At 32.6% G+C, this 24,295-nt stretch overlaps 5 protein-coding genes and 1 pseudogene across 8 annotated transcripts; 3 read left to right on the top strand and 3 right to left on the bottom strand.

Annotated features, from left to right (window-relative positions):
- The first annotated feature begins 1,799 nt into the window (after window positions 1-1,799).
- On the top strand, window positions 1,800-4,599 carry LOC123915768 (glycine-rich RNA-binding protein RZ1A). Of its 4 annotated transcripts, none has more exons than XM_045967002.1 (5): window positions 1,807-1,893; window positions 2,753-2,776; window positions 3,355-3,471; window positions 3,741-4,291; window positions 4,372-4,599. In XM_045967002.1, the coding sequence occupies exons 3-4, from the start codon at window positions 3,361-3,363 to the stop codon at window positions 4,266-4,268; spliced, it is 639 nt and encodes a 212-aa protein (XP_045822958.1). In that variant the 5' UTR covers window positions 1,807-1,893; window positions 2,753-2,776; window positions 3,355-3,360; the 3' UTR covers window positions 4,269-4,291; window positions 4,372-4,599. The 4 variants fall into 4 exon arrangements, with proteins under 4 accessions (XP_045822959.1, XP_045822958.1, XP_045822956.1 ...); XM_045967000.1 differs by having other exon boundaries at window positions 1,841-1,893; window positions 2,714-2,776; XM_045967003.1 differs by lacking the exon at window positions 2,753-2,776 and having other exon boundaries at window positions 1,800-1,893.
- Window positions 4,600-6,732: 2,133 nt separating this feature from the next.
- On the bottom strand, window positions 6,733-7,554 carry LOC123916240 (vacuolar iron transporter homolog 4-like). Its single transcript, XM_045967651.1, has one exon. It carries the CDS (start codon window positions 7,550-7,552, stop codon window positions 6,791-6,793), a length of 762 nt encoding a protein of 253 aa, XP_045823607.1. The 5' UTR covers window positions 7,553-7,554; the 3' UTR covers window positions 6,733-6,790.
- A 2,034-nt stretch (window positions 7,555-9,588) lies between these two features.
- Window positions 9,589-11,616, bottom strand: LOC123916415 (vacuolar iron transporter homolog 4-like). The gene is made up of 2 exons (XM_045967869.1): window positions 11,454-11,616; window positions 9,589-11,058 (listed from the first exon to the last, which is right to left on the bottom strand). The coding sequence occupies exon 2, from the start codon at window positions 10,977-10,979 to the stop codon at window positions 10,284-10,286; it is 696 nt and encodes a 231-aa protein (XP_045823825.1). The 5' UTR covers window positions 10,980-11,058; window positions 11,454-11,616; the 3' UTR covers window positions 9,589-10,283.
- A 5,466-nt stretch (window positions 11,617-17,082) lies between these two features.
- On the top strand, window positions 17,083-17,901 carry LOC123914614 (annotated as a pseudogene).
- A 3,791-nt stretch (window positions 17,902-21,692) lies between these two features.
- Window positions 21,693-22,846, top strand: LOC123918707 (vacuolar iron transporter homolog 4-like). Its single transcript, XM_045970832.1, has one exon. It carries the CDS (start codon window positions 21,757-21,759, stop codon window positions 22,462-22,464), a length of 708 nt encoding a protein of 235 aa, XP_045826788.1. The 5' UTR covers window positions 21,693-21,756; the 3' UTR covers window positions 22,465-22,846.
- Window positions 22,847-22,955: 109 nt separating this feature from the next.
- LOC123918709 (protein PELPK1-like) lies at window positions 22,956-23,655 on the bottom strand. Its single transcript, XM_045970835.1, has one exon. The coding sequence runs from the start codon at window positions 23,613-23,615 to the stop codon at window positions 23,217-23,219; it is 399 nt and encodes a 132-aa protein (XP_045826791.1). The 5' UTR covers window positions 23,616-23,655; the 3' UTR covers window positions 22,956-23,216.
- Between the last annotated feature and the right edge of the window lie 640 nt (window positions 23,656-24,295).

Below are 24,295 nucleotides of genomic sequence, written 5' to 3'. Positions count from 1 at the left end.
TGTAAATGTAAAGGGTGCAAAAATAAACATGGCACAAAGGAGCAGAGTAAAGCTAAAACAAGAGTCTGAGCTTGAACAGAAGCATTGCAGAGTTTGTGGGATCAAATGATGTTGGATCAATAACTGTTTCAGATTATGTATAAATTTTAATGTCATTCTTTTAGTCTTTCGTAATAGGTGAAAATTGGTTTGAGATTTTGGTTATTATCTTTGGTTTTCAATAGTGAATCTAGAAAACTTTCTTACTGAATATGAATACTTTCTCTGCTAAAGTATCTTCAATTCTGCTATAAGTAAACAATTGCATTTACTGTTGCTGTCATCATGTCAACAAAAATAACAATTGTAAACTCATCTCAAACTTGTTACTTCCTGAATTGATGTTTTATATCTTTACTTTGGTTCCTCTTGATTCTCTGTTTAACTCTACAAGGTTTGTTTGCAAATCTTGGGATGCTATTATCGATAGCTTGCATTTCGCCCAAATGTATGAACGTCGTGCACGTTCTAAACTTGTTGGTCTATATGTCGCCCAAATTAGTAATAGTATTGGTGAGTTATTTTGACATTTATATTTATAATTGTATACAAAGAATAAAAAATTAACCAGATTTGCACATTGATTGTTGTGTAGAAAGAACTTGTTCGTTTTCAGTTTACATTTAAATAAAGGGCTTGACCAACTGGTTCTTGCATTTTAGTGGTGTATGGAATAAACAAGTTTGATGGCTGCTGAGGTTAAGTGAGGGCAAAGAGTTTCTACTCTGTTATCAATCTAAAGGCTTTCATGAAAATCGAGTTTCTAGACCAGATAGTAATAAGGGAGTAAAACCTAACGCTGGTGCCATTGCATTGCATATGTTGACAGCAAAAAAATAGGGTAAATAATAAAGTTAAGAGGATGTTAGTATCGCTATCCATTCGAGAAGACGGGACAATTCGGAATTTAGTTTAATTGTTAACGACATTATTCTTCTTGTGTCTTCCTCTTATATAAACTTTGAGGTTAAGTTTGGTATGAGACAAGCAAATTTGGTTGCTCATACTCTTGCTAGGGTCGCCAATGTTTGGGCTAATTTCCGTAGATTTGAGATTATTCCCCTATGTATTGAACATTTATTAGTTAATGATATGAATTAAGTTTATTTGGTTAAAAAAAAAAATGTTAGTATGACATGGATTTTTAATACACTTGTCATGATTTTAGTGGGCAACAGGATGAACAGTACCTAGAGTACTGTTTCTAAGTTTTCTCCTAAAAAATACCGCCATAGAAAACCAAAATTAATGTTACTTCTAATTATAACATGTGAAACGTGCGACCCATACTGTAGTACAGACATCATACTAATTTTGGTTAAAAAGTTAAAATATTTTTAGATTTTGGTTTTGTTCTTAATGGAGCGAATTATTGAACATAAGATTTCATGCATACTATTCAAATTTTTCAACAAGTTTATGCATTCTTCTCTTTTTTGTGTGAATATTTCTTACTAAATAGCGATGTTATGAAAATAATGATAAGAGATCCTGAAAATAACTTTTGTGTAAATATTTAGATCGTTCTTCATCCAAGATCAGAACGAGCTTTACGAGACGATGGAATGCAATGAGATGGATGGTAGAGGGCTGCTTTCGCCCAAAAATAATTATAAGAAAGCCATTAAATTTAATTCAGTGATGAGGTTTGAGTAATATACATGAAATTTGAGTTGGAAAAAAAAAAAACTGCGTAATTAAAATTATTAAATTAAATAAGAAAGTACTGACACGGTGGAATTGGTTGCGTGACCTAATAATAAAAAAAGAATAAAAGGGTTATTTTGTTTTTTCAATTCAACTCGAAAGAGCAGAGGAGATAGTTGGTTATCCTTACGCCCTAACTCACGCACGGTACTGTTCCAATTTCTTCATATATTCTATCGATTTTTCTTTCAAATTTACCTCTTCCCGATTTAAATTGGTTTCTAGTTCTCACAATTCGCTCAGAATCATAGATTATGAGTACGATTTTCTGTAATTCGTGTTTGGGAAAATCATTAGGTTATTGTGTTTTCTTCAATTTCGGATCATGATACATATATGTTATTGTTCAATTTTTATCAATTTCGGATTAAAATTGTTAGCTATTACAAGCTGATACTTGTTCTATTTCATACTATTAAATATGAAAAGCTGATTCTTGTTTACCCACTGTGTAATTGAAATGATAGATTTTGATAGGTTTTAAATAGCTAGCGGTCTAGGTCGCCGTCGCAAAATGAGATTTCGGCTGGTTGTGAATTAATCATACCATCACACAAATCGTGTTAAAATTATTTGTACTATCACATATGTATGATAACTTAAATTAGAGATAGATATGAAGTCTGCTTCAAAAAAAGAGATAGATACGAAGTTTTGAACTAGGGAAAGAACAAAAAGGAGATAATGTTATGTAATTTATGTTCATTTTTGTACTAAATATGTGATTTTTATCCATCTCAATTGAAAAAAACAGAATTCTCTTTCTATTTGCATTTTACCGTGGCTGTAACAGCGTTTTAGTGTGATTTTAGTTTCCACTCTATAAAAATGGGTAATGGCTGCTGCCAATATCGTTTTGTCATGGCTGTTTTCTCGGTAACGGACTGTTTATTAAAAGTTAAAACCTTGGATTCTGTTATCTCTGTTAATATGTAATATGTGAGAATTTCATTTGTTATTGTTGTAGGTTCATACTTCTAATTTGTATTGTATTATTTCTTTGTAGAGATTTTGGAAAGATTTTAGCCTGGTAAGTTTTTATTTTCAGCACGATACCTATTAGGTCCCAACCAAATAGTTTTTTTTTTCTTCTTCTTTTTGGTTTACATGCCCATCAAAACATATATGTCCAATATGTCAATAAACAAAATATTCACATAGTTTTATAAACTGTTATAAACTTCTCAAAATCTCTTATGAATTACGATTGAGCTTGACTGATTTGTCTGAAAATAGTTCCACATTAGCATCTAAATGTAAACGGGTTTGATGGCTTTTTGTTCCAAAATATGTATAGATAGACTTGTTTACTTTTATGTTGTTGCTATAGTATATAGATGCTAATGATCAGGAAGTAGGATGCTTCTCTTCGACAATTTGTGTTTGTTTATTCAGTATTGCTATTTTTTCTTTCTATCATAATATCGTGCTGCCTTTTGGTTTACAACGAATCCAATTTTCTTAGCTTCTTGCTCGAGGTTAATCGGGTTAATTAATGTGGAATGGTTTCTTTTGCTCATTTATATACTATATAGATCGTGGGATGACTAATCCTGCAGAGCTAATTCAACACCATGTATTAATGCCTGTCTTCCTGTATATATGCAGTTTAAAATGTCAGATGAGGATGAATATCGCTGTTTTGTTGGTGGCCTTGCATGGTCAACATCTGATAGAAAGTTAAAGGATACATTTGAAAAATTTGGCAAGCTTACTGAGGCCAAGGTGATCAATATCAAATTAATGTGTTTGTTATCTTATTTCATGTTTATAACTAGAAATTGTTTTATGTTGCACTTTTGGTTTACATCTACGCATTTTTGCTTTATGAGGAAATTTGCAATATATTTTGAACCTTTTTACTAGTCAATCAAGTAAATAAGATAAAACAAAATCATTGTAATATGATAAAAAATTGAGAACTGTTTTCTAAGCATTTTTTATTTGTAGAATGGAGATTGTTAATGTTCTCTTTCATTTTATTTTGTAAATAGGTGGTTGTTGATAAATTCTCTGGACGCTCTCGCGGTTTTGGATTTGTTACATTTGATGAAAAGAAAGCAATGGAAGATGCTATTGATGCTATGAATGGGATAGATTTAGATGGGCGAACTATTACTGTTGATAAAGCTCAGCCTCAACAAGGATCAAATAGAGATGATGGTGATCGCTACCGAGAACGTGGTCGTGATCGTGACCGTGATCGAGATTATCGAGGTGGAGGTGGTCGAGGATCTATTGATGGAGGATGCTTTAATTGTGGTAAGCCTGGTCATTTTGCTAGGGAGTGCCCTAGTGAAGGGGGGAGAGGGGGAAGGTATGGTGGCCGAGAAAGTAGATATGGTGGAAGCGGTGGTGGTGGTGGTCACTATGGTCCAGATAGAAATGGAGATCGTTCTTCTGGCGGTCGCAGCAGGGATGGTGGTAGTCGTGGAGATTCTGGAAGTGATCGATACTATCGTGATCGTGACCGTGCTGGACCGTATGAACGAGAACGACGTGGATCTGGAGGCTATCGCTGATATACTTTGATCTTTCTATTGAGGTATGTAATGTGTATTGATCTCTACATTTTGAACTTTGTTTTCTTGATTCTAACAAAATTGTAATTGTGATTTTTTGCAGCTTTGAAATCAAAGGGGTTGCTGCTGATGATTCAACTTTATTTTTCGTTCACAATGTTCTGGGATTGTTGTTTGAATGGACCACTGATACCAATGTTTTGATATGCAATACTTGGCACCTTTGTTAGACTAATTAATGTTCCTATATGCCGATCTTTTGGTCTGTGATCTAGTGACATACCGTTGAATTCGATGTTGTCCTCTATGCTATCAATAATTGCTGCTGGTATCTTGTGATTTGTGACTTTCATGCATGTTTTCCGTGGGATTACCTGATTCTGTTTAAAGAGGTTTTGGAATGTTATATGGCTTTGGATGGTTGGTTTTTTTTCAGAAAGTAGTCAAGCGGGTAAATTATTAAATATTCATAATACATGCACACTTCATCATCACTAGATATTGGTTTTAGTCTTTGCTTTATTAATGTTATTGACCTTTTGGCAGGATTCTTGGCTAAATGTGATCTTTTTGGATTCACCATTGGGTTCCTTTGTTGCTAACTGGACATACATGGTTTTTTAAACTAAAACAAAATAAAATCTTTTCAGCTGCAACAGGCAATCTGCAATTGCACTCAATATGCATACCACTCTTGTTTTCTTTGCGGGGAATGTATGAAGGGGGTTCCGTTTTCTATGATTGTGGCACATTATGTGGAAGATCTTGATGAGTTGAGCAACTGCAACCATTGTTTTTACGCGTTTTTGTTCTATTTGGTGGAAGATTGCTCCCATACAACCTTGTAACTGTTCTATGTGATGTTTTGTTTGCTGATATCTGGTTTGTCTTGCAATAAAACGGTAGTCAAACCTGAGCTTGGTCCTAAATTTCTATTCTCTTCCACCAGCGCTCCCTAGTATCAGATTTGAGATTGCTGCCGTAAAAAATGTCTGCACGATTTGTCTATCATGGTCCGCGTTACTACTTTTCTGTTTCTGTTGGCATCATGAATCATGATATGTGCTTGGCTCCTTTCAACCTGTATTTCATTTAGTCTGTTTATCATGTCCAGTGGTAGATTTGGTCGATTTCAATATTTGTAGTTTCTTTGACAAATCAATATTTGTATTTTGATTTGTTTTTAATCTTTTACCATTAGAGCATAGAACAAACCGAAAGCCTGTATGCTCAAGTTTGGGCAGAGCTTGCTGGAAAATTCACACTAGTATCCTCTTCATAAATATGCATGAACTCATGCAATCCAGAGTCTTGTTTTTCGGGTCGAAAGTACTTAATACATAGAGTATTGCAATATATTTTTGTCAGGTAATGCTAAAGGATGTATTTATCATTGCATTTAAGTTGGTTAATTCATAAGGATTTTTAAACTTGATATCGATGCAACTTTATTTGTGCACTATAGAGGATTGCTCACTTACTCACTTTAAAAAGCTTTATCTGTACTTAAGCTTCAAAACGTGATTTCTCAATTTGATTGCTGATGCAACTTTATTTATGCACTATAGAGTATGCAAGCCTTGTGTTGAGTCTAAATTTATTGGATTGAGTTTATTTGATTTGTTGGCCACAGTTTGAAATTTATGCGTTAGAGTATGTCTTTAATAATGTTGGTTTGATTTTTATTTTTTTTAATAATCATTCAGGAATTTTTTGTTTTTTCTGTTTCAGCCTCCTAGGAAACTTTTAGTGCACTATTTGATACATTATTTTGTTTCTGGTATCCTGCATCTCTTACATTAATATTAGTAGAGTGGAAAATTCTACTATAGACTTTTTTTGTAGACTGTTTTAATAGGTGGTCGATTGTTGACATGCACTTTAGTATCTTCCTGCAAAATGGTTTGAAGGAGTTTACCCAATTGATTAGTGTCTTTGTAATGGTGATAGAAACATAATCTATCTATAAGGAGTGATAAGATAGTTTGGTAGGTAATTGCTGGAAGGAGCTTCGGCGACTTTTGGATAAACTAGCATGAGTGGATACTTCATTTTAGAATTCATCGAGAGTCGACCAGTCGCTCATAATTTAGCTGTAGTTTTAATATTGGATTCTAGTACTTGTACACTATGCAAGTTTTACTCTATTCTCCAATGTATTTTGTATTTTATTGTCAATGAAATGAAATTATGATCATTTTGTAAAATAAATAAAGTTGGCTTCGTGGTTTTAGATATTAGCATAGAGGGTGGAGTGTTAACGATGTTAAAAGTTCAACTTATCTCCTATCAACAAAAGTAGCAACTAAACTTTGTTGTTAAAACAAAAAACAGTACGCATTAAAATGATTCTCTTCCCGTCTCTTATTATAACTTATAAGATCCCATTTTAGATATTTCTATCACTTAATAGGAAACACCAATTATTATTTTTCTCTCAAGATATCAATAATTTTAAGAATAATTAGAAAAAAAAGTAACACATTTTTTTGACAATTTTAATGTTACAACTAATTTTCAAGTCAAAGTCCAGTGGTGCCAATCAATTTGGTGAAACCAAAAGTAATAGCCATAGCCATCCAACCTCCAATAAGCACTCTAACACAAGACCTCATAACTGGAGTTTTTCCAATCAATGCTCCTACTGAACCAAACACCAACAATGCAAAACTCACCACAGCAGCAACAACACCCATTCTAATCTTATGATTCTTTATAAATGCAGCTGCTAACAATGGCATTAGTGCACCAACAGAAAATGCAAGTGCTGATGCTAATGCTGCTTGAAATGGATTTGGCAATTTCTCCCTTTCACTACTTTCATCTTCATCATTATTATTATTTGCTAATTCTCTTTCTCTTTTAATTTGAGCTATCTCAATGTCATATTGAGTATAAACAGACACAAATTCACCAATAGCCATGCTACAAGCACCGGCTACTAAACCGGCGAAACCAGCAAGGAGCATTACACTGATATCTTCTTTTATAGCTCCAACACCAATCATCAATGAGGCAACAGTGATTAATCCATCATTGGCTCCTAACATGGCTGCTCTAAGCCACTGTGCCCTTTGAAAGTAGTCAATGTTGCTTTCTTTTTCAACACTTTTGGTATGTATTGGAATCTCAATTTGAAAATTGTTTGGTGAAATTCCATTAGTTTTTGCTCCAATTTGGGAGGCCATATTGAAGGACAAATTAAGGTACAATAAAGATAAGTGTTGAAATTGAACAAAGAGGGGAAATTGGAATATGATATTAAGAGCTTGTGGAGAACTCATGCTTCTAATGAAAGGTATTTATAGATAAAGAGGGGACATGATTAATCAACTTTGGGTCTAGTGTACATTATTTGTCACATAAATTAATATTGGTAGTGAGGAGGGCACTATCTACAAGTTGGTCACAATTTTCTTAATTTAAAACTTTCTTATTTAAATATTCATTACGTAAAAGTGATTCTAATTAAATGTTATCTATATCATTCAATTTTTTTTCTTGCCTTAGTTCAGTGTAATTTTATAGTTTTTTTTTTTAACATATTTGAATATTAAAACAGGGGCATAAACATGATTATGAAAAAGAGAGAGTAGAGGTCTAACGAGTAAGTTTGGTTTGATTTTAGAGAAGAAAGTGATCATGAGTTCGATCCCAATTTCTTACTTATGAAGAAAATTTGATTGGGGGAAGACAATCCACATTACGTGTTTTACAAGTTCTCTGAGAGAGATTAGTTTCGATCAAGTACAACAGTACTTAAAAACAATGCAAGATAGTGGGAGCATATCCTGAGGGATTTGGCGTTTGATAATAGAGTCAAATTAATATTTAGAAAAATATTGAGAGAAAAGAGTGTGCATGGATATAATATTTGATGGAGTGTGCAGTCCACAAGTTAGTGGCATCTAAAGTTAGCATTAATAAATTGAAGGGAGTGTGGAATCCACACGAAAGCCACCACTTTCATTGTCAACAATACTATTTTCACTAATAAACAAAGTTATGCATGTTAAGCTAGAGACTTAAATGAGATAACGCGAGAATCTTTTAGTTTAATTAAGATTTTGAGTCTGATTCCTAACTTAAACATTCAACAACGTTATAATTCTTTGAGAGAGTTTACCATTCATTTAAGTCTACAAAGTTTGAAAAAATAGTTTCTACGATTTGTGCGCAAAAGACATCTGATTTAAAAAAAAAAAAAAAAAAAAAAAAAGAAAGAAAGTGTACACTGGTGGATTTGGTTTACTGGTTTTACTAACACTTAGAAATAAAAAGTAAAAAACTTATCCAACACTTTATGAATATGTAAAAGCTATGTAACTTTTACATTTTGAGAGAATGCATGTTAGTTACCTTACCAACATAAAATTCTTAAACCATACTAGTGGTTAATCAACTGAAAATCTTTGTCATCTTTAAAGTAGTTCAAATTAATTCAGTCACTCCCACAACAGTAGTGGATTGAGCTTAAGCATATATAATTGGTTAACAATACATGATTAATCATAATAATGTTATGGATGTGACATATGACATTTATTTATAATTTAAAAAAATTCAGGAGAGTATGCATTCCACGCGAATGCCACAAGGCACAAGCCACTTTGACAATAAAAAATCCACCAAAATTGTTGCATTGTCTTTATGCAATTCCTTTAATAATTTTTTCTCTTTTAGAAACATTCCACTATATGTGTTCTTTGGGTGGGTTGGTCATTACTATTTACTCGTTGATTTGATCTGAGTGTACAATGTACATTTATCTTCTCTACTTTAGTTGGTGTGATTTTAATACACATTTGATTAATTTAATAAATTTATGTTTGAAGATCCATTTTGATCCTTCGTAAAATTTCGAATGGGATAATTCAATTCCTGTCTAAAAGAAAATTATAATTAGTTCCTGACATTTTCATGTTGAGAACAAATTAGTCTCTGATTCGTTATAATAGAGAGATTAATTTGTACCTAATATAAGAATGTCAGAGAATAATTTGAGTTTTATTTTTGTCAGAAACTGAATTGTCCAATCTAAAATTAGGAATAAAATGGATCTTCACTCTGATTTTGATGCATCAAAGATTATTAGGTTTCTGATTCATCTTAGTTACTAGTTGGAACTGTGTATTTATCAAGACAGAGGATCAAAAGCAATATCAGTTAATCTGCATTAGTGATGCAATAAAACAAAAGACAGACTATTGTGTGGATATAAAGTAAATCTTTACAGTAAAAGAAAAATACATGAGTGCATACTCAATTTTCATTTCAACACCTTTTTATTGGTCAAAGGTTAACATTTCTCATCACCTATTCTACCAATTTTCACCTTTGCTATTACTAATCAGATACATACAGAACATGATTATTGGACTTTCACTATACTCCCTCTACCAATTTTCATATTTGCTATAAACCAGATACATCAGTTATTCAATGAACTTGAAAGAAATATTTGCTTATGTATGAGACTAGAGAGATGCGTCGGTGAAACATTTCTGCTATGATTTATACTGATTATATGCTACCTGTACCTAGGTAGCTTGTTGAGTTGAGTGTCATGTTTCAGATATCTCTAACAGAAAGCATATATGTTTCACTTTCTTTGTACTTTCATGTGGTTTATCAAACTGAATATCTGAATAACGAAACTCATTCGCGAGTTTGCTGTCCTAACAAAAAGCAAATTTTAGAACATATATTTGTGCGTGCATGCTTCCGCGCGCTTACACCATCACATTTGAATTAATTCATAAAAGGTAGCACATAGTGGTATTACATTTACATAAGGTGTACTACATCCTTTTTCAAACTTGAATAACAAAGGAATGGATCAAACAAGTCAAGTTATTTTGTAAAAGGAAACATTTCTGGTGTGAATCAGATATCCTTTGTGTGCAACTGCAGAAACTAATTTCTTAAAAGAAAACAGTTTTGGCGTAAATCGGGTATCTTCCGTGTGCGGCTGCAGAGACTAATTTTGTAAAAGGAAACATTTATCAACCACATTCAAATTGAACTATAGCCAACTAATTTTGTCAAACCAAAAGTAATAGCCATAGCCATCCAACCACCAATCACAACTCTAACACAAGACCTTTTCACTGATGTCTTACCAAGTATTGCTCCTACAACTCCAAAAACCAACAATGCCAAACTAGCCATAACTACAACAACAATCAACCTTATCTTATAATCTCTTATCAATGCTGCTCCTATCAATGGAACAGTAGCACCAAAAGAAAATGCAATTGCTGATGCTATAGCAGCTTGAAAAGGATTTGGTAGTAACTTTTCATGATCTTCAATAATAGTGTTGTTGATTTTGTTTTCTCTTTTCATTTGAGCTACCATTATGTCTAATTGTGTGTAAACCGAAACAAACTCTCCGATTCCCATACTACATGCTCCGGCAATTAGTCCTGCAAAACCAGCTAGTAACATTGTTTTGATGTCTTCATTCACAGCTCCAACACCTAACATTAGTGATGTTATTGATACTAAACCATCATTGGCTCCTAATAAAGCAGCTCTTAGCCATTGTGCTCTTTGAGAATAGTTAATGATGTTGTTTTCTTCATTTTCTTGAACATGGTTTGGTTTTGATTCTATGTCATTAATTTCTTTGTTATGGTTACCAAGAGAAGCCATAAAGTAAAATGAGGAAAGGGTTGCTTGTAGTTGTTGAAGACACACTCTCTTCATGAATTTTATATATAGAAGTTTGATCTAAGTTAGGTAATGTTGATGATAGTGTTGAGAGCACTATGAAGGGTGGTGCTACCTGAAAAATTCAACCAAAAATGAATTAGCATTTTTGAGCTGGCTTGGATAAACAACTTAATTAAGTGTTAATAAGACAAGTGCTTATTAAAAAAGTGCTTATGTATAAGATATTTCTACAACAAAAGATAAAATAAAGTTAAACTGTTTTGATATAAGTTATAATAAGCCGAAAACAACTTATGGACATTTCATAAGCTATTCTCAAAAGCTCTCCTAAACAATCTTAAGACCTTATATGATTATATAATCTCAAATAAGCCAATCTAAATAGGCCCAAGGTATAAGATTTCATAAGCTATCATAAACAACTTACGAAAATAAGCTGAAAACACGTTATGAATATGTTATATGTCATATCCACAAACTTTTCAAAACAATCTTACAAATACTTACGCAAACTCAGATAAGTCAATCCAAACATGCATGAACTTTCCAGTTCCTGGTGATGAAAAAAGGTCCTGCATTCATGTTTAGTGTACTAAAACTGTCTTGTTTAGTTAGCATGTAATCAATGATAATCTTGAACAAAAAAGATGCATAGGAGATATAGGATGAATATAATAAATCAACTCTCAATTAAAAAATAATGACACCTCACTAATTTTTTTTTTTTATAATAAATTAATAAAGATAGAGAACAAAATATAAATATGATAAATAATGTCACTTGTATAGAGAGAATATTATTGATGGAACCAAAAAAAAAGAAGAGAGAATATTATTGACGTTTAATTTTTTATAGGCCAGCTAATTAACATAGATGATTATTATTCTATTAAGAATTTATATGACTTGGCTTGGTAAGAACTGTAAGGATCAAAACATACATAAAATAATTAAAATATCACACAAATAAACATATAGGATTGTATCATGTGATAATTTTGTTATTGAGTTATTTATATAAAAGCCGATTAAAATGACTAATTAAAAGAATAATCATAACTTAATTAAGACCACTTTGAAGTTCTAAAGGATCAAAAAAGTTGAGTATCATCAGGGACGGATCCAGGAATCTATAAAACGGGGGGTCGGAATAACTAAATAATAAATATTAAATAAATAATAATTATAATAGTATTTAAATATACTCAATAAAAAATAAAAAATACATCACATTGTTTATCTAAATTGTACACGACATTGCTCTATATCATAAAATTTATCAACAACTGAATTTGTATTAAATTTTTTAGCAATTCTTCTCTCGGTGTAAGCAGGGGCGAAGCTATGTTGTGTTGAGTGGGTGCACTTGCACACCCTCAAGTTTATGCATTTACACCAATACTTCCAATTTTATACTTTTTGCACCCACTCAAATTTTTAAGTTTGCACCAAATGCACTTTGGTTTTCTCTTTTCTCCTACAACTTTACCAATTATAAGTGTCCATACAATGCACAGTCATTTATCAGTCCACACTACAAAGAGAGCTGCTACATGTACACGTGTATTGGAGAGGAGTAAAAAATTTCAATTGTTTTTAAATTAAAAAAAAAAAAAACTTTAAAATTTGAGGATCGAGTGAACTTGTTTTTTATAGGTAAATTTTAGTAGTTAATCGTTATGTTTAGTAGTATTTTTCTACTTTATCATGGTTTGAGCCAAGCAACGATAATACTGTTAGTTGTATTTTATAAGTGTATCAAGTCATCGATTACGATATCACTTCACTTCTTAACTCACTTGCCATAGCTACAAAATATATAAACCTTATATCCATTTTATAAAAAAAAGTCATGCATAGCCTAGTGGATTTGAACCGATAACACGACGCCTTACAATCTTATATCCATTTATTTACGGTCACATGTGTAAATTATTATAGGTTATAACTTATATATAAATGAATCTATTATAGAACTCGCAATATATATATATATATATATATATATATATATATATATATATATAGGGGGCTGCTAACTTAGACCCAGTTGGGTCTAAGTTAGCAAGGTGCACCTTTTGAGTTGGACAAAAATACCCTTTCTTTTTTTTAAAAAAAAAAAAAAAAAAAAACATATTGGCGCTGATCCAGTGTCGCGCGCCTACCGCAGGACCACCGTTACAGACCGTTGATTTCCATCAGACGGCCAAGAGATGATCTCATCATGGCTGTCGGATCAATCAGACAGTCCAGATCATCCATCTCCATGATAAGCCAGCGCGTGCACCGCACTAGATCTGCGCCTGGAGAGAGAAAATTTCATTTTAAAAAAGCAGGACACGTGTCAACTGCTGGGTGGTTGGCGTGTTTTTTTTTCATTTAATACTTTAAACTCAATTATTTCGTTGTAAATTAATTTTTTATTTTTTTATTTTTATACCAAAATTCATAATTTTTTTTTGTCTACAAATAGAGACTTGGTTCGTTTGATTTGGACACAAAAAAAAAAACTCAATTTTTCACTACCTTTAATTATCTTTATATAATACTGTGAAACCATTTAGCTGGTAGAATGGTTTCACAGTATAACTCTCTGAAACCATTTTACTGGTAGAATGGTTTCAGTGAGTAATTTCTTAATTGTTTGCTTCTGAAACCATTCTGAAACCATTTAGCTGGTACAATGGTTTCTGAGCGTTGTACTTTGAAACCATTTCACTGATAGAATGGTTTCAGGGGAGTTGATTTTTAATTGTTTGCTTCTGAAACCATTTTACTGCTAGAATGGTTTCACAGTATAACTCTCTGAAACCATTCTTCCAGCTAAATGGTTTCAGAAGCAAACAATAGTTTTTAATTACCGTTTTATCTCATTTAATTAACGAAAAATAGTTTCAGGTCTCAAAAAATTTCATAAAATATACCAAAAGTACCAGAATATTATCTAATATTTTATTAGAAACAAATAAAAAAACAATTGGTTTCAGAGTACAAATCTAGGAAATTATTATTATTATTTGTTAAATGGTTTTAAATAATCAGCGGAATTTGTGAAAATAATTTCATGACTTGAACTAGGGAGAGTGAGGTACACAAGAGGGTTCTAAATAATTCATAGTACTTTACATAAAATTTTGGAAATTTTTTATGAAATTATAATATTTTTAATTACCTTTTTACTCATTTAATTAACTAAAAATAGTTTCGTGTCTCCAAAAATTTCATACAATATACCAAAATTTCCAGAATATTATCTACTATTTTATTATGAAAAAATAAAAAAAAAATAGAGCCTTCCTCAGGCCGCACGCGCCCCCACGCGCCGCCGGTGAGAGTGGGCGTGAGCGACGCGCACTGTTCATCGTCCCTCCCACCCGTTTTATGCAGAAACGGGTCGTGCGACCCGGTTTTTGACCCGGTTCGATCTCCCTCAATACTCAACGAAACTCGACGTTCCTTATATGGATTTTGATCGTTTTTCAATTTTACAAAGGTTTCCGGTATTAGTTTTTGAAATCGGCGTTCGATTCGCACGTAAAATGAGGTCGAAATTTGGAAGAAATTTAAAAAATGTAATAGTTGTTCTATTGTTTCAAAAAAAAAAAAAAAAGGTATTTTTATGATGCAAATTACATACATGCCCCAGTTGCTCTATTGTTTCAAAAAAAAAAAAATGGGTATTTTTGTCCAACTCAAAAGGTGCACCTTGCTAACTTAGACCTAACTAGGGTCTAAGTTAGAAAACCCCATATATATATATATATATATATATATATATATATATATAACATTTTAAATATGATTTGCACCCACTGACCTGAGGTCCTGGATCCGCCACTGGGTGTAAGTAATCACATAATTAGTTTGAAATTCATTTTCTATATTTTATTTCTCAATCTATTTTTCAGAATCTTCATAGCAGAAAATAATCTCTCACTTGTAGCAAACAATCAGAACTAACTTAATTGAATTTGGACTTTAGTAGTGTATAATATATATATTATCAAAATATTTTAAAGTAAATTGTTACAATTACTATGTCGTGGGTACATGTTTTCCACCAAACGGTAGTTACTAATCTTTAAACACGTTTCTCAAATATCAATTTATGTGTACATATGTATCAAGAACAAGTATATGAAAAAAAAATACGACAAGAGGGGGGCCCTCAGCCCCTACTTGCCCCCCTTATGTCCGTCCCTGAGTATCATTATATTTATTATATATTCCTCCTGATTATATTGTTTTTTTAGCAATACGGCGCAATTTACTTAGTGATGTAACACATTTACTTAGCAATTTACGGTGCTATTTTTTAAATTTTTAAATTAGAAAATTTGATTTGTAGCTACAATAAACATCTCTTAGTAGTTTGGAATTGTATTCTTACCTGCAGAGTATTCTAAGGCACTGTTTGGTAAGTCCAATAAGCTAGCTTATAGCTTATTAAACTAGCTTATAAGCTTGTTTGAAAAAAATGTGAAGTGTTTGGTAACGAGCTTCTCTAACTAGCTTATAGCGTTTTTTGAGATGCTATTTCAAGTAGCGTATGAGCTTATAGCTTATAGCTTTTTCATTTTATTCCATATTTACCCTCATTAATTTTATTTATTTATTTTTTAAAAATTATAACAACTACCCACAAACACTTACCCAAAAAAAAAACTACCCACTAACCATGTATTTTTATGTCATTTTGTACTTACAACAGCTAAATTTGCCAAACACTTTAATTTTATTCTACTAGTTTTTCAGCTATAAGCTACCAGCCATCAGCTATCAGCTATAAGCTAGCTTTTCAGCTATAAGCTAGCTTATCAGCTATCAGCTAGCTTATATCTTATTTTTACCAAACAGAGCCTAAATCAGTAGTTAGGAATTGTTATATTTTTGCAATTTAGAAATATTGGCGATGAAGCCAAGTGTGTGTTTTTTTTGACAAAAAGTCAAGTGTGTTTATTAGGAGTTAATATTAGGTAATTTGTATTAGTATTTATATGTATGCTAAAAGTCAGGGTATGAGAAAACACCAAAGCATCGATGATGAATTCTTCGAGTTTCTTTTAACAAGAAAAAATGAATTTTATCAAATACCAGCGAAGCATTCTTACCGGAAAGAATCTCAAAAGTTTACATAGTCATCATACAACCAAAAACATGAAATCAATATGATTTAACGAGCACCCAAACAATTAAGAGGGCTCATCCACCACATGTTTACAGCAAGATTAACATGATAGGCTTGCAGCCACCATAACGAATGTGTTTTGATTTTATCTAGCATCCGGTGAATTCTATTTTCCTTCACTTGAAAATTCTATTATTCCGCTAATTCTACACTACCCAAATAAAAAATAACCATATAAGTTGCAGGAATGATTGACGAGCATGCGATCCACCAGAAGTCTTCAAAGAGAGTTATTTGTATTTTTACTCCAACTACTTATAATTAATGTGTGTACACATGTTATGGGCTAAGCTTTTATACATAGGTGCGTTTAATTTGCAAAACAGTACATACTAGACAGAATAGTACAAAATAAAATAACATAGTACAAGATAGAATATAGTTGTACGAGATAATATTTTTATATTCGAAATTTAAATGGATATTTTCGTATTTTTCATAGTTGTACTATGGCCAAAAAGTTGTCCAAGTTGTCTCGTGATTCAATGAGGGAAAAAAATTCTAGTTTTTATCATGTGTTTTACCACCTATTTTGTCCAATCTCATAGCCAATTTTTAAATCAAACAGAATATAACAAAAGTTGTCTAATCTAATCCTCTATTCTATTCTTTAGCGAATCAAACACACCCATAAAGAAGTGTATCATTTTTCACAATTATGAAAGAAAAAAGAGAAGCAATGGCTCTAAATTAATAGCCAAGTTCTATGGACAACTTTGACGTGAATTAATACCTGAAAATTGTCTAAAATACTAGTTGCCCTCTAGAAATAGAATTTTATGTTCTTTTCGTCCCCCACAATCAAGACAATGTTGATTTGACAAAAAAAAAAATATCAGTTTTAACTCGCGTATAATTATTTTCTCTTTATTTTGCCAAATTTATAACTATCAAACAATTTATCCGTTTTTTTTTTACTAGCAATTTATCCAGTGTTATAAAACACGGATGATTGCAAACATCTACTTCAAGATTAATATGCCAGTATTAGGCATGTGTTAAGAATCAAATTTCTAACCACACATTTAAGGGAATTAAAATCCTTATTACTTGGATGAATCCATTTATTGTTGTTAAAATAATTATGTATAGTAAATACGTGAATAAAAGTTTCCAATAATTAGGCCACTTCCCAACTTGGAGCAAGAACCAATGGAATTTCACCACACAATTTTCAAATTGAGATTCCTATCCATCCTATTGATGAAAATGAGAGTAATAACATTGATTACTCTCAAAGATCACAGTTGCTAAGAGCAGCTATGTTAGGAGCCAATGATGGATTAATTACCATTGCCTCATTATTAATTACCGGTGTTGGAGCAATTAAAGAAGACATCAAAGTAATGCGCCTTGCAGGTTTCGCCGGTTTAGTAGCCGGTGCTTGCAGCATGGCTATCGGCAAGTATGTCTCTGTGTATACTCAATACGACACTGAGATGGCTCAAATTAGAAAAGAAAGAGAACTATCAGATGATAATGATGAAGAAATTAGTGAAAGGGACAGATTGCCAAAACCATTAACATCGGCATTTTCATTTGCTGTTGGTGCTGTTATGCCATTACTAGCAGCTGCATTTTCATTTTATAAAGGATCATAAGATTAGAATGGGTGTCAATAGCCATGATTACATGATTAGTTTCTTATTGTCAATTTCAAGAAATATAACATTTTTCATACCTTTAAAATTTGCTACAATAAAAATCAATGTTAGGTTCTTGAATGCAAAAAAGTGCAATTTACCGGAACAGGATTTCCTGCAGTAACAGTTTCACGCTGTGTTAAATAAGGACCGTCCGATCTAATCTGAATGGTTCAGATTGATTTGGACTGATTTTGTATAGATTCAATATGAACCGACCGATCTGAAATGGACGGATGAGATCTAAAACAGCGTGTAACTTTGTGATTTACAACTGCAGTAAATCTTGATCCCACTTACACTTTTTTCATATATGTTGTGTGGAACTAAACACAATATCCATTTGTGTTGTTGTCTTTTTATTTTCCCCTTTATCAAAAAAAAAAAACACAATATCCATTTGAGGCACACTTCTATTTTCTCTTTATATGGCCAAACACATCGATCACGTTACTATTTCAGACATTACAATAAGAAATATGATATCCAACTTTTACTTTTTGAGATTGACACTTGTTATCATTAAAGTTTTAAACAATTTTCAAATATTGTGGAAATCAACTTCCTAATAATTTGGTCTAGGTCTGCAATCTAATTCTATACACTAATAATATAAGTGAATGTTTAAAATTCTATTTTTTAAAAAGTGAATATTTAAATTGATGATAAAATTGTCAGAATCATTATATGAACCATTATAATTTTGACAAAAAATTATACTTTTTAACTTCAACAAAATTACTATATAATTTTAACAAAGATTATATTTTATAGTTTCAATAAAATTATAGTGTCACTGTCAAATACAACTTTCATTCAAATGGAACAAATGCATGCTCCTAAAAATGTACACTAAAAAGTTTATGAGAAAGCAATAATTAGGTCACTTAGAGAGGAAATGTTTAATAAATTGTAAAATGATAGACTGAGGTACTAAGTTTTGGGATATTTTCTCTTTAGGTCCCCATGGTTCTTTTCCCTCCTCTGGATTTTACTTTTTTGTCCTTCAATAAAAATTTCGATTTCTACGAACTGATTTTTTTTTTGTTTTGAAAAAAAATCGATTTCTATTAACCGAATTTTTCCTGAATTTGAACTAGAAAAAAATTCGATTTCTTCAAATCGAAGTTTTTATCAAGGACAAAATTAGAATATTTGGAAATATAAAATATACATGAGGGTTTGTGGGCTTCATGGAAAGTGCCCAACCCGTGGTCTCGCTTTCGTGTGGATTCCACACTCCCTTCAATTTATTAATACTAATACTAACTTAGCTTGTGGCGTGCACACTCCATCAAATATTATATACACCCTCCTTTTCTCAACACTTTTCTAATTATTTGACTCTATTATCAAACGCCAAATGCCTCATGTTTTTACTTGGATATACTATATACTCCCACTATCTTGCATACTTTTTTAAGTGCTGCATGCATCATAGATTAAATTTACATTATTGGGCACCGGTATTCATTAAATGAATTTTGTCTAGAGTGTACCTCATCAGAATGGTGGCCGGTGGAACGTCTCCAGCTCGGCACGATATATCTGTAAAACACTTTGACGCTCAAGTGAGTATTTGCATAAAGTGAGAGGTTGAAATAAAGAAATAGAATATATGACCCGTTTTTATAAGAATGATATAAATAGTCCCCAGCGTAGAGAGAATGTCATCAATGTAATGGCAAATCTTGTGTCCTCAACATTAATGACTATCGAAATAACAACTGAAAAACTATGATTGGTCGTAAATACCAATCGTTCTGATGTCGACTGTTACAAAAGTGTTAGCTTCTATGAGCGTTGAACAGGAACGTGTGGCCTTGGGTCAGCATGCTATTGGGCTGAGTTCAACACCTAAATGGGTCGAGCTCGATGCGGAGTTGGACTTAAGCTCAATCTAGAATAATACTGATACTCAACAATATAAATCGGTTATCTAAGAATTTACCTTTTTTTTGGTTTATAACCCTCTGGTTCCTAGGGGAAAGAGGCCCTAGTAGTCCAGAGTTCGGCCGCGAGGTAAGTATAGTCTGGCCAAGAAATTGTTCCACCCAGGGCATAACCAATTTACCCTTTTTAAACCAAAAGGGTTTGAGTCTAATGATTTTAGTGATATTTTACAAACTATCTTGCAGGGCATAACCAATTTTTTAGTAATAGCCATAGCCATCCAACCACCAATAAGAACTCTAACACAAGACTTCATAACCGGAGTTTTTCCGATCAATGCTCCCACTGATCCAAACACCAACAATGCAAAACTCACCACAGCAGCAACAACACCCACTCTAATCTTATGATTCTTTATAAATGCAGCTGTTAACAATGGCATAACAGCACCAACAGAAAATGCAAGTGCTGATGCTAATGCTGCTTGAAATGGATTTGGCAATTTCTCCTTTTCATTACTCTCTTCATCATTATTATTATTATGGACAGAAACATAATTTTAGGAGAGCAATTGAGCAATTTGGTAAAACTGCATTTAAGCCAAAAAATAATAATTTTTTAGAGATAACTTTTTAAAAAATTGTGATTTTTATTAAGTTAAAACATGAATATTTAAGTTATTGAATGTCAAATCACACTTTTTTTTTAAACATAGGAGGAAAGCCAAAATGACCGACCTCTAGAAATTTAATATAAAAAGGGAGAAAGATACATAGGAGGGGGAAACGGACAAACCTTCCCCAAGGTTAAGAAAAATGAAAATTAGGCAGACCAAACCTATTACTAACAAGATCACTCCTAAATAAAATAGGGCATCTATCAAACCATAAGCTATCATTAATGTCAAGGCCTAACTTAGCTAATAGCTAGCTTATCTAAAACGGTATTCCCTTCCGTAAAGATATGAGATACAACAAAATACATATTTCTCACCAAAAGCAAGCAATTGTTCCAACGGTTTCCGGGGCTTCCAAGGAATGACTAGCTGAGACTTGAAATTTAGAGTAACAAGTTTGGAGTCACTCTCAAGCCTAAGCTGATTCCAACCTCTCCTTTATGCAATCTCAATAGCGGTAATTGCACCAATAAAAAAACTCAATAACATTATAGCGGTTTTAATCTTGTGTCCTCAACATTAATGATTGTCGAAATAACAACTGAAAAACTATGATTGGTCGTAAATACCAATCGTTCTGATGTCGACCGTTACAAAAGTGTTAGCTTCTATGAGCGTTGAACAGGAACGTGTGGCCTTGGGTCAGCATGCTATTGGGCTGAGTTCAACACCTAAATGGGTCGAGCTCGACGCGGAGTTGGACTTAAGCTCAATCTAGAACAATACCGATACTCAACAATATAAATCAGTTATCTAAGAATTTACATTTTTTTTTGTTTATAACCCTCTGGTTCCTAGGGAAAAGAGGCCCTAGTAGTCCAGAGTTCGGCCGCGAGGTAAGTATAGTCTGGCCAAAAAATTGTTCCACCCAGGGCATAACCAATTTACCCTTTTTAAACCAAAAGGGTTTGAGTCTAATGATTTTAGTGATATTTTACAAACTATCTTGCAGGGCATAACCAATTTTTGCATTTCTCATAGTTATATTGTTGTCCCTCGTTCTAATATTCTCATGGAAACTATGAAAACGTAAACTGAATTACCAAAAAAAGGTTGAATGCTATAGATTAAATTTTGGTGGAATATCTGAGATTTGGATCCACTTTTGGGTAATGAATTTTCAAACATGAACTAGAGCTATTAATTAAGAAAATTGTAATCAACTTGTAGAGTTAGTGCCATCTTCACTACCTCCTCTCCTTTATCAATTTTAATTTATTTATGTTACAATTTTTTTTTTTATAATATAAGATTCATGTGACAATATACACACTATATCCCCTAATCTCTATCTATAAATACATTTCATTAGAAGCATGAGTTCTCCACAAGCTCTTAATATCATATTCCAATTTCCTCTGTTTCAATTTCAACACTTTGCTTTATAGTACCTTAATTTGTCCTTCCTTCATGGCTTCCCAACTTGGAGCAAGAACCAATGGAATTTCACCAAACAATTTTCAGATTGAGATTCCTATCCATGCAAATAGTACTACTATAATAGATAAAAAACAGAACCAAAGTGTTGATGAAAATGAGAGTAACAACATTGATTACTCTCAAAGGGCACAATGGCTTAGAGCAGCCATGTTAGGAGCCAATGATGGCTTAATCACTGTTGCCTCATTGATGATTGGTATTGGAGCTATAAAAGAAGACATAAGTGTAATGATCCTTGCTGGTTTCGCCGGTTTAGTAGCCGGTGCTTGTAGCATGGCTATTGGTGAGTTTGTTTCTGTTTATACTCAATATGACATTGAGATGGCTCAAATTAAAAGAGAAAGAGAATTAGCAAATAATAATAATAATGATGAAGAAGAAAGTAGTGGAAATGAGAAATTGCCAAATCCATTTCAAGCAGCAATAGCATCAGCACTTGCATTTTCTGTTGGTGCTTTAATGCCATTGCTAGCAGCTGCATTTATAAAGAACCATAAGGTTAGAATGGGTGTAGTTGCTGCTGTGGTGAGCTTTGCATTGTTGGTGTTTGGATCAGTGGGAGCATTGATCGGAAAAACTCCGGTTATGAAGTCTTGTGTTAGAGTTCTTATTGGTGGTTGGATGGCTATGGCTATTACTTTTGGTGTAACCAAATTGATTGGCACTACTGGAATTTGACTTCAGTTAATGTAACAAATGTTAGTACTTGCCCAACCACCAAGTCACCTTATCACTCCCTAATAAGTCTCCTTAATACGTCTGTTATTAATATTAGTATTGTTTTGTATTTCTCTACTAAGATTAATTTGTGTTGTGTGGCTACTTTGTGCTAGCTATATATATTATTTCCACAGTTTTTATATGTTGTCTTTATCTCTTCATGTTTGTTGTTTTACTATTCTAGTCAGGGAATCAGATCTTCTCACATGATGCATGCATCAAATATTTGTAAAAAAGTGCTACCGCGCGAAATGGCATGTTGTGCAAGTTAAAAAAGTTATTACATCATTGCACCTTTGAGAGATGATCCGAGTCCTTGAACAAGGTAAAATGTTTAGAACCCAAGGACTCAAATATACAAAGCACACACTATTTGTTATTCTCCTTTATGAAAAGATAATAAGAGGAGTACTAATCAAGTTGTTTGCAATTATAATAAGAGTTCAAAATTAAGAATAAAGAAGACATCATAATTGTATTTATATGTGTAATTCAACATCAATCAATAATATAAACTCAAAAGTATACAAGCAATAGCACCAAACTTGGTACAAAAAAGAAATACAAAGGCTTGTTACACCATACAATACAATAAAGATACTACTATCAAATCATCATAACCGATCTCCGTACAATTTCATTACACACAATAAAGAAATGATGCAATTATGTCTATTGCATGCAAAGATAACAAGTGAGGAAGAGTTTAATTACGGGCTAGAGGTTGAAGGCGGTGGAGAGAAAAATGGGATGGAGGGGAAAGTGGTTGGGAATGAAGGTAAGTTGGGAAGTGAAGTGGCTGCCGGCAACGGTGGAATGTTGAGAGATGGAAGTGTTGGAATATTGGTAGTAGGAAAGCTAGGAAGTGGTGGCATAGTAAGCTTAGGAAGAGATGGAATAGTAGTAGGAAATGGAGGAAGATTTCCTTGAGGCAATGTTGGAATTGAAGGCAAAGGTGGCAATGTAGTTGGTTTTGGCAAAGTGGGAATATTAGGCAAATTTGGTTGTGTAGTTGTTTGCAAAAGATGTCTAGCTTCTAGGCTTATGCTCATGCTTGACATGGTCACAACTAAAAGTAGAGTTGTGATGAAGGATTTGCTTGAGGCCATTGATAGTTTGATGAATTGTAGAAACTAAGGAGTATATTTGTTGTATAGAGAGAATTTGGTTTGAAATTTGATGAGAAACAAAAGGATAGTGGATGGTCTTATATAGAGTAAGAGACAATTTGATGGAGTGTAGTTTGAAGAATCATTAAGAGCTCTTGCAATCTTTAGTTAGGTCAACTTCTTGTGTTGAACTTTGACAAATATTGCATTTTATGTGGTTAGACTTATTAGTTTGATGGCCAACTCTTTTATATTTATAAATATAAGAGAATAAAATGACAAGTTTTTATAAGTATTTTATTTATTTTATGGATTTGGTGACTATGAAAAAAAATGTTGTTGCAAACAGCATCTAAGAGTTGGTAATCTAATTAAGTTCAGCCTTGTTTTAAGAAGTACTCGCCCTTAACAGCTAACAACTTTATACATTTTAGCTCATATTTTAACTTAGGCGGCTGTTCATTTTTCTCAAATAAAAATCATAATCAGTCTCTATTATAGTGAAAATTAAGTTTCAAGTAACAATGGATTGATTGGTTAAATGGTAGTAGATTTATTTTTATTTTTTGAAAATTCGGTATCCGATCCTAGGAACGACTAATTCGAGAGGACCAATCCCACCGCCCACTTGCGGGGGTCTATCAGAACCATCAATTAAGTTTCAAGTTTTGGATACTGGC

This window comes from Trifolium pratense, linkage group LG3 (genome assembly GCF_020283565.1).
Source record: "Trifolium pratense cultivar HEN17-A07 linkage group LG3, ARS_RC_1.1, whole genome shotgun sequence".
NCBI lineage: Eukaryota > Viridiplantae > Streptophyta > Magnoliopsida > Fabales > Fabaceae > Trifolium > Trifolium pratense.
The sequence above is the reverse complement of the archived record's forward strand: the minus strand, read 5'-3'. Positions and strand labels throughout refer to the sequence as shown.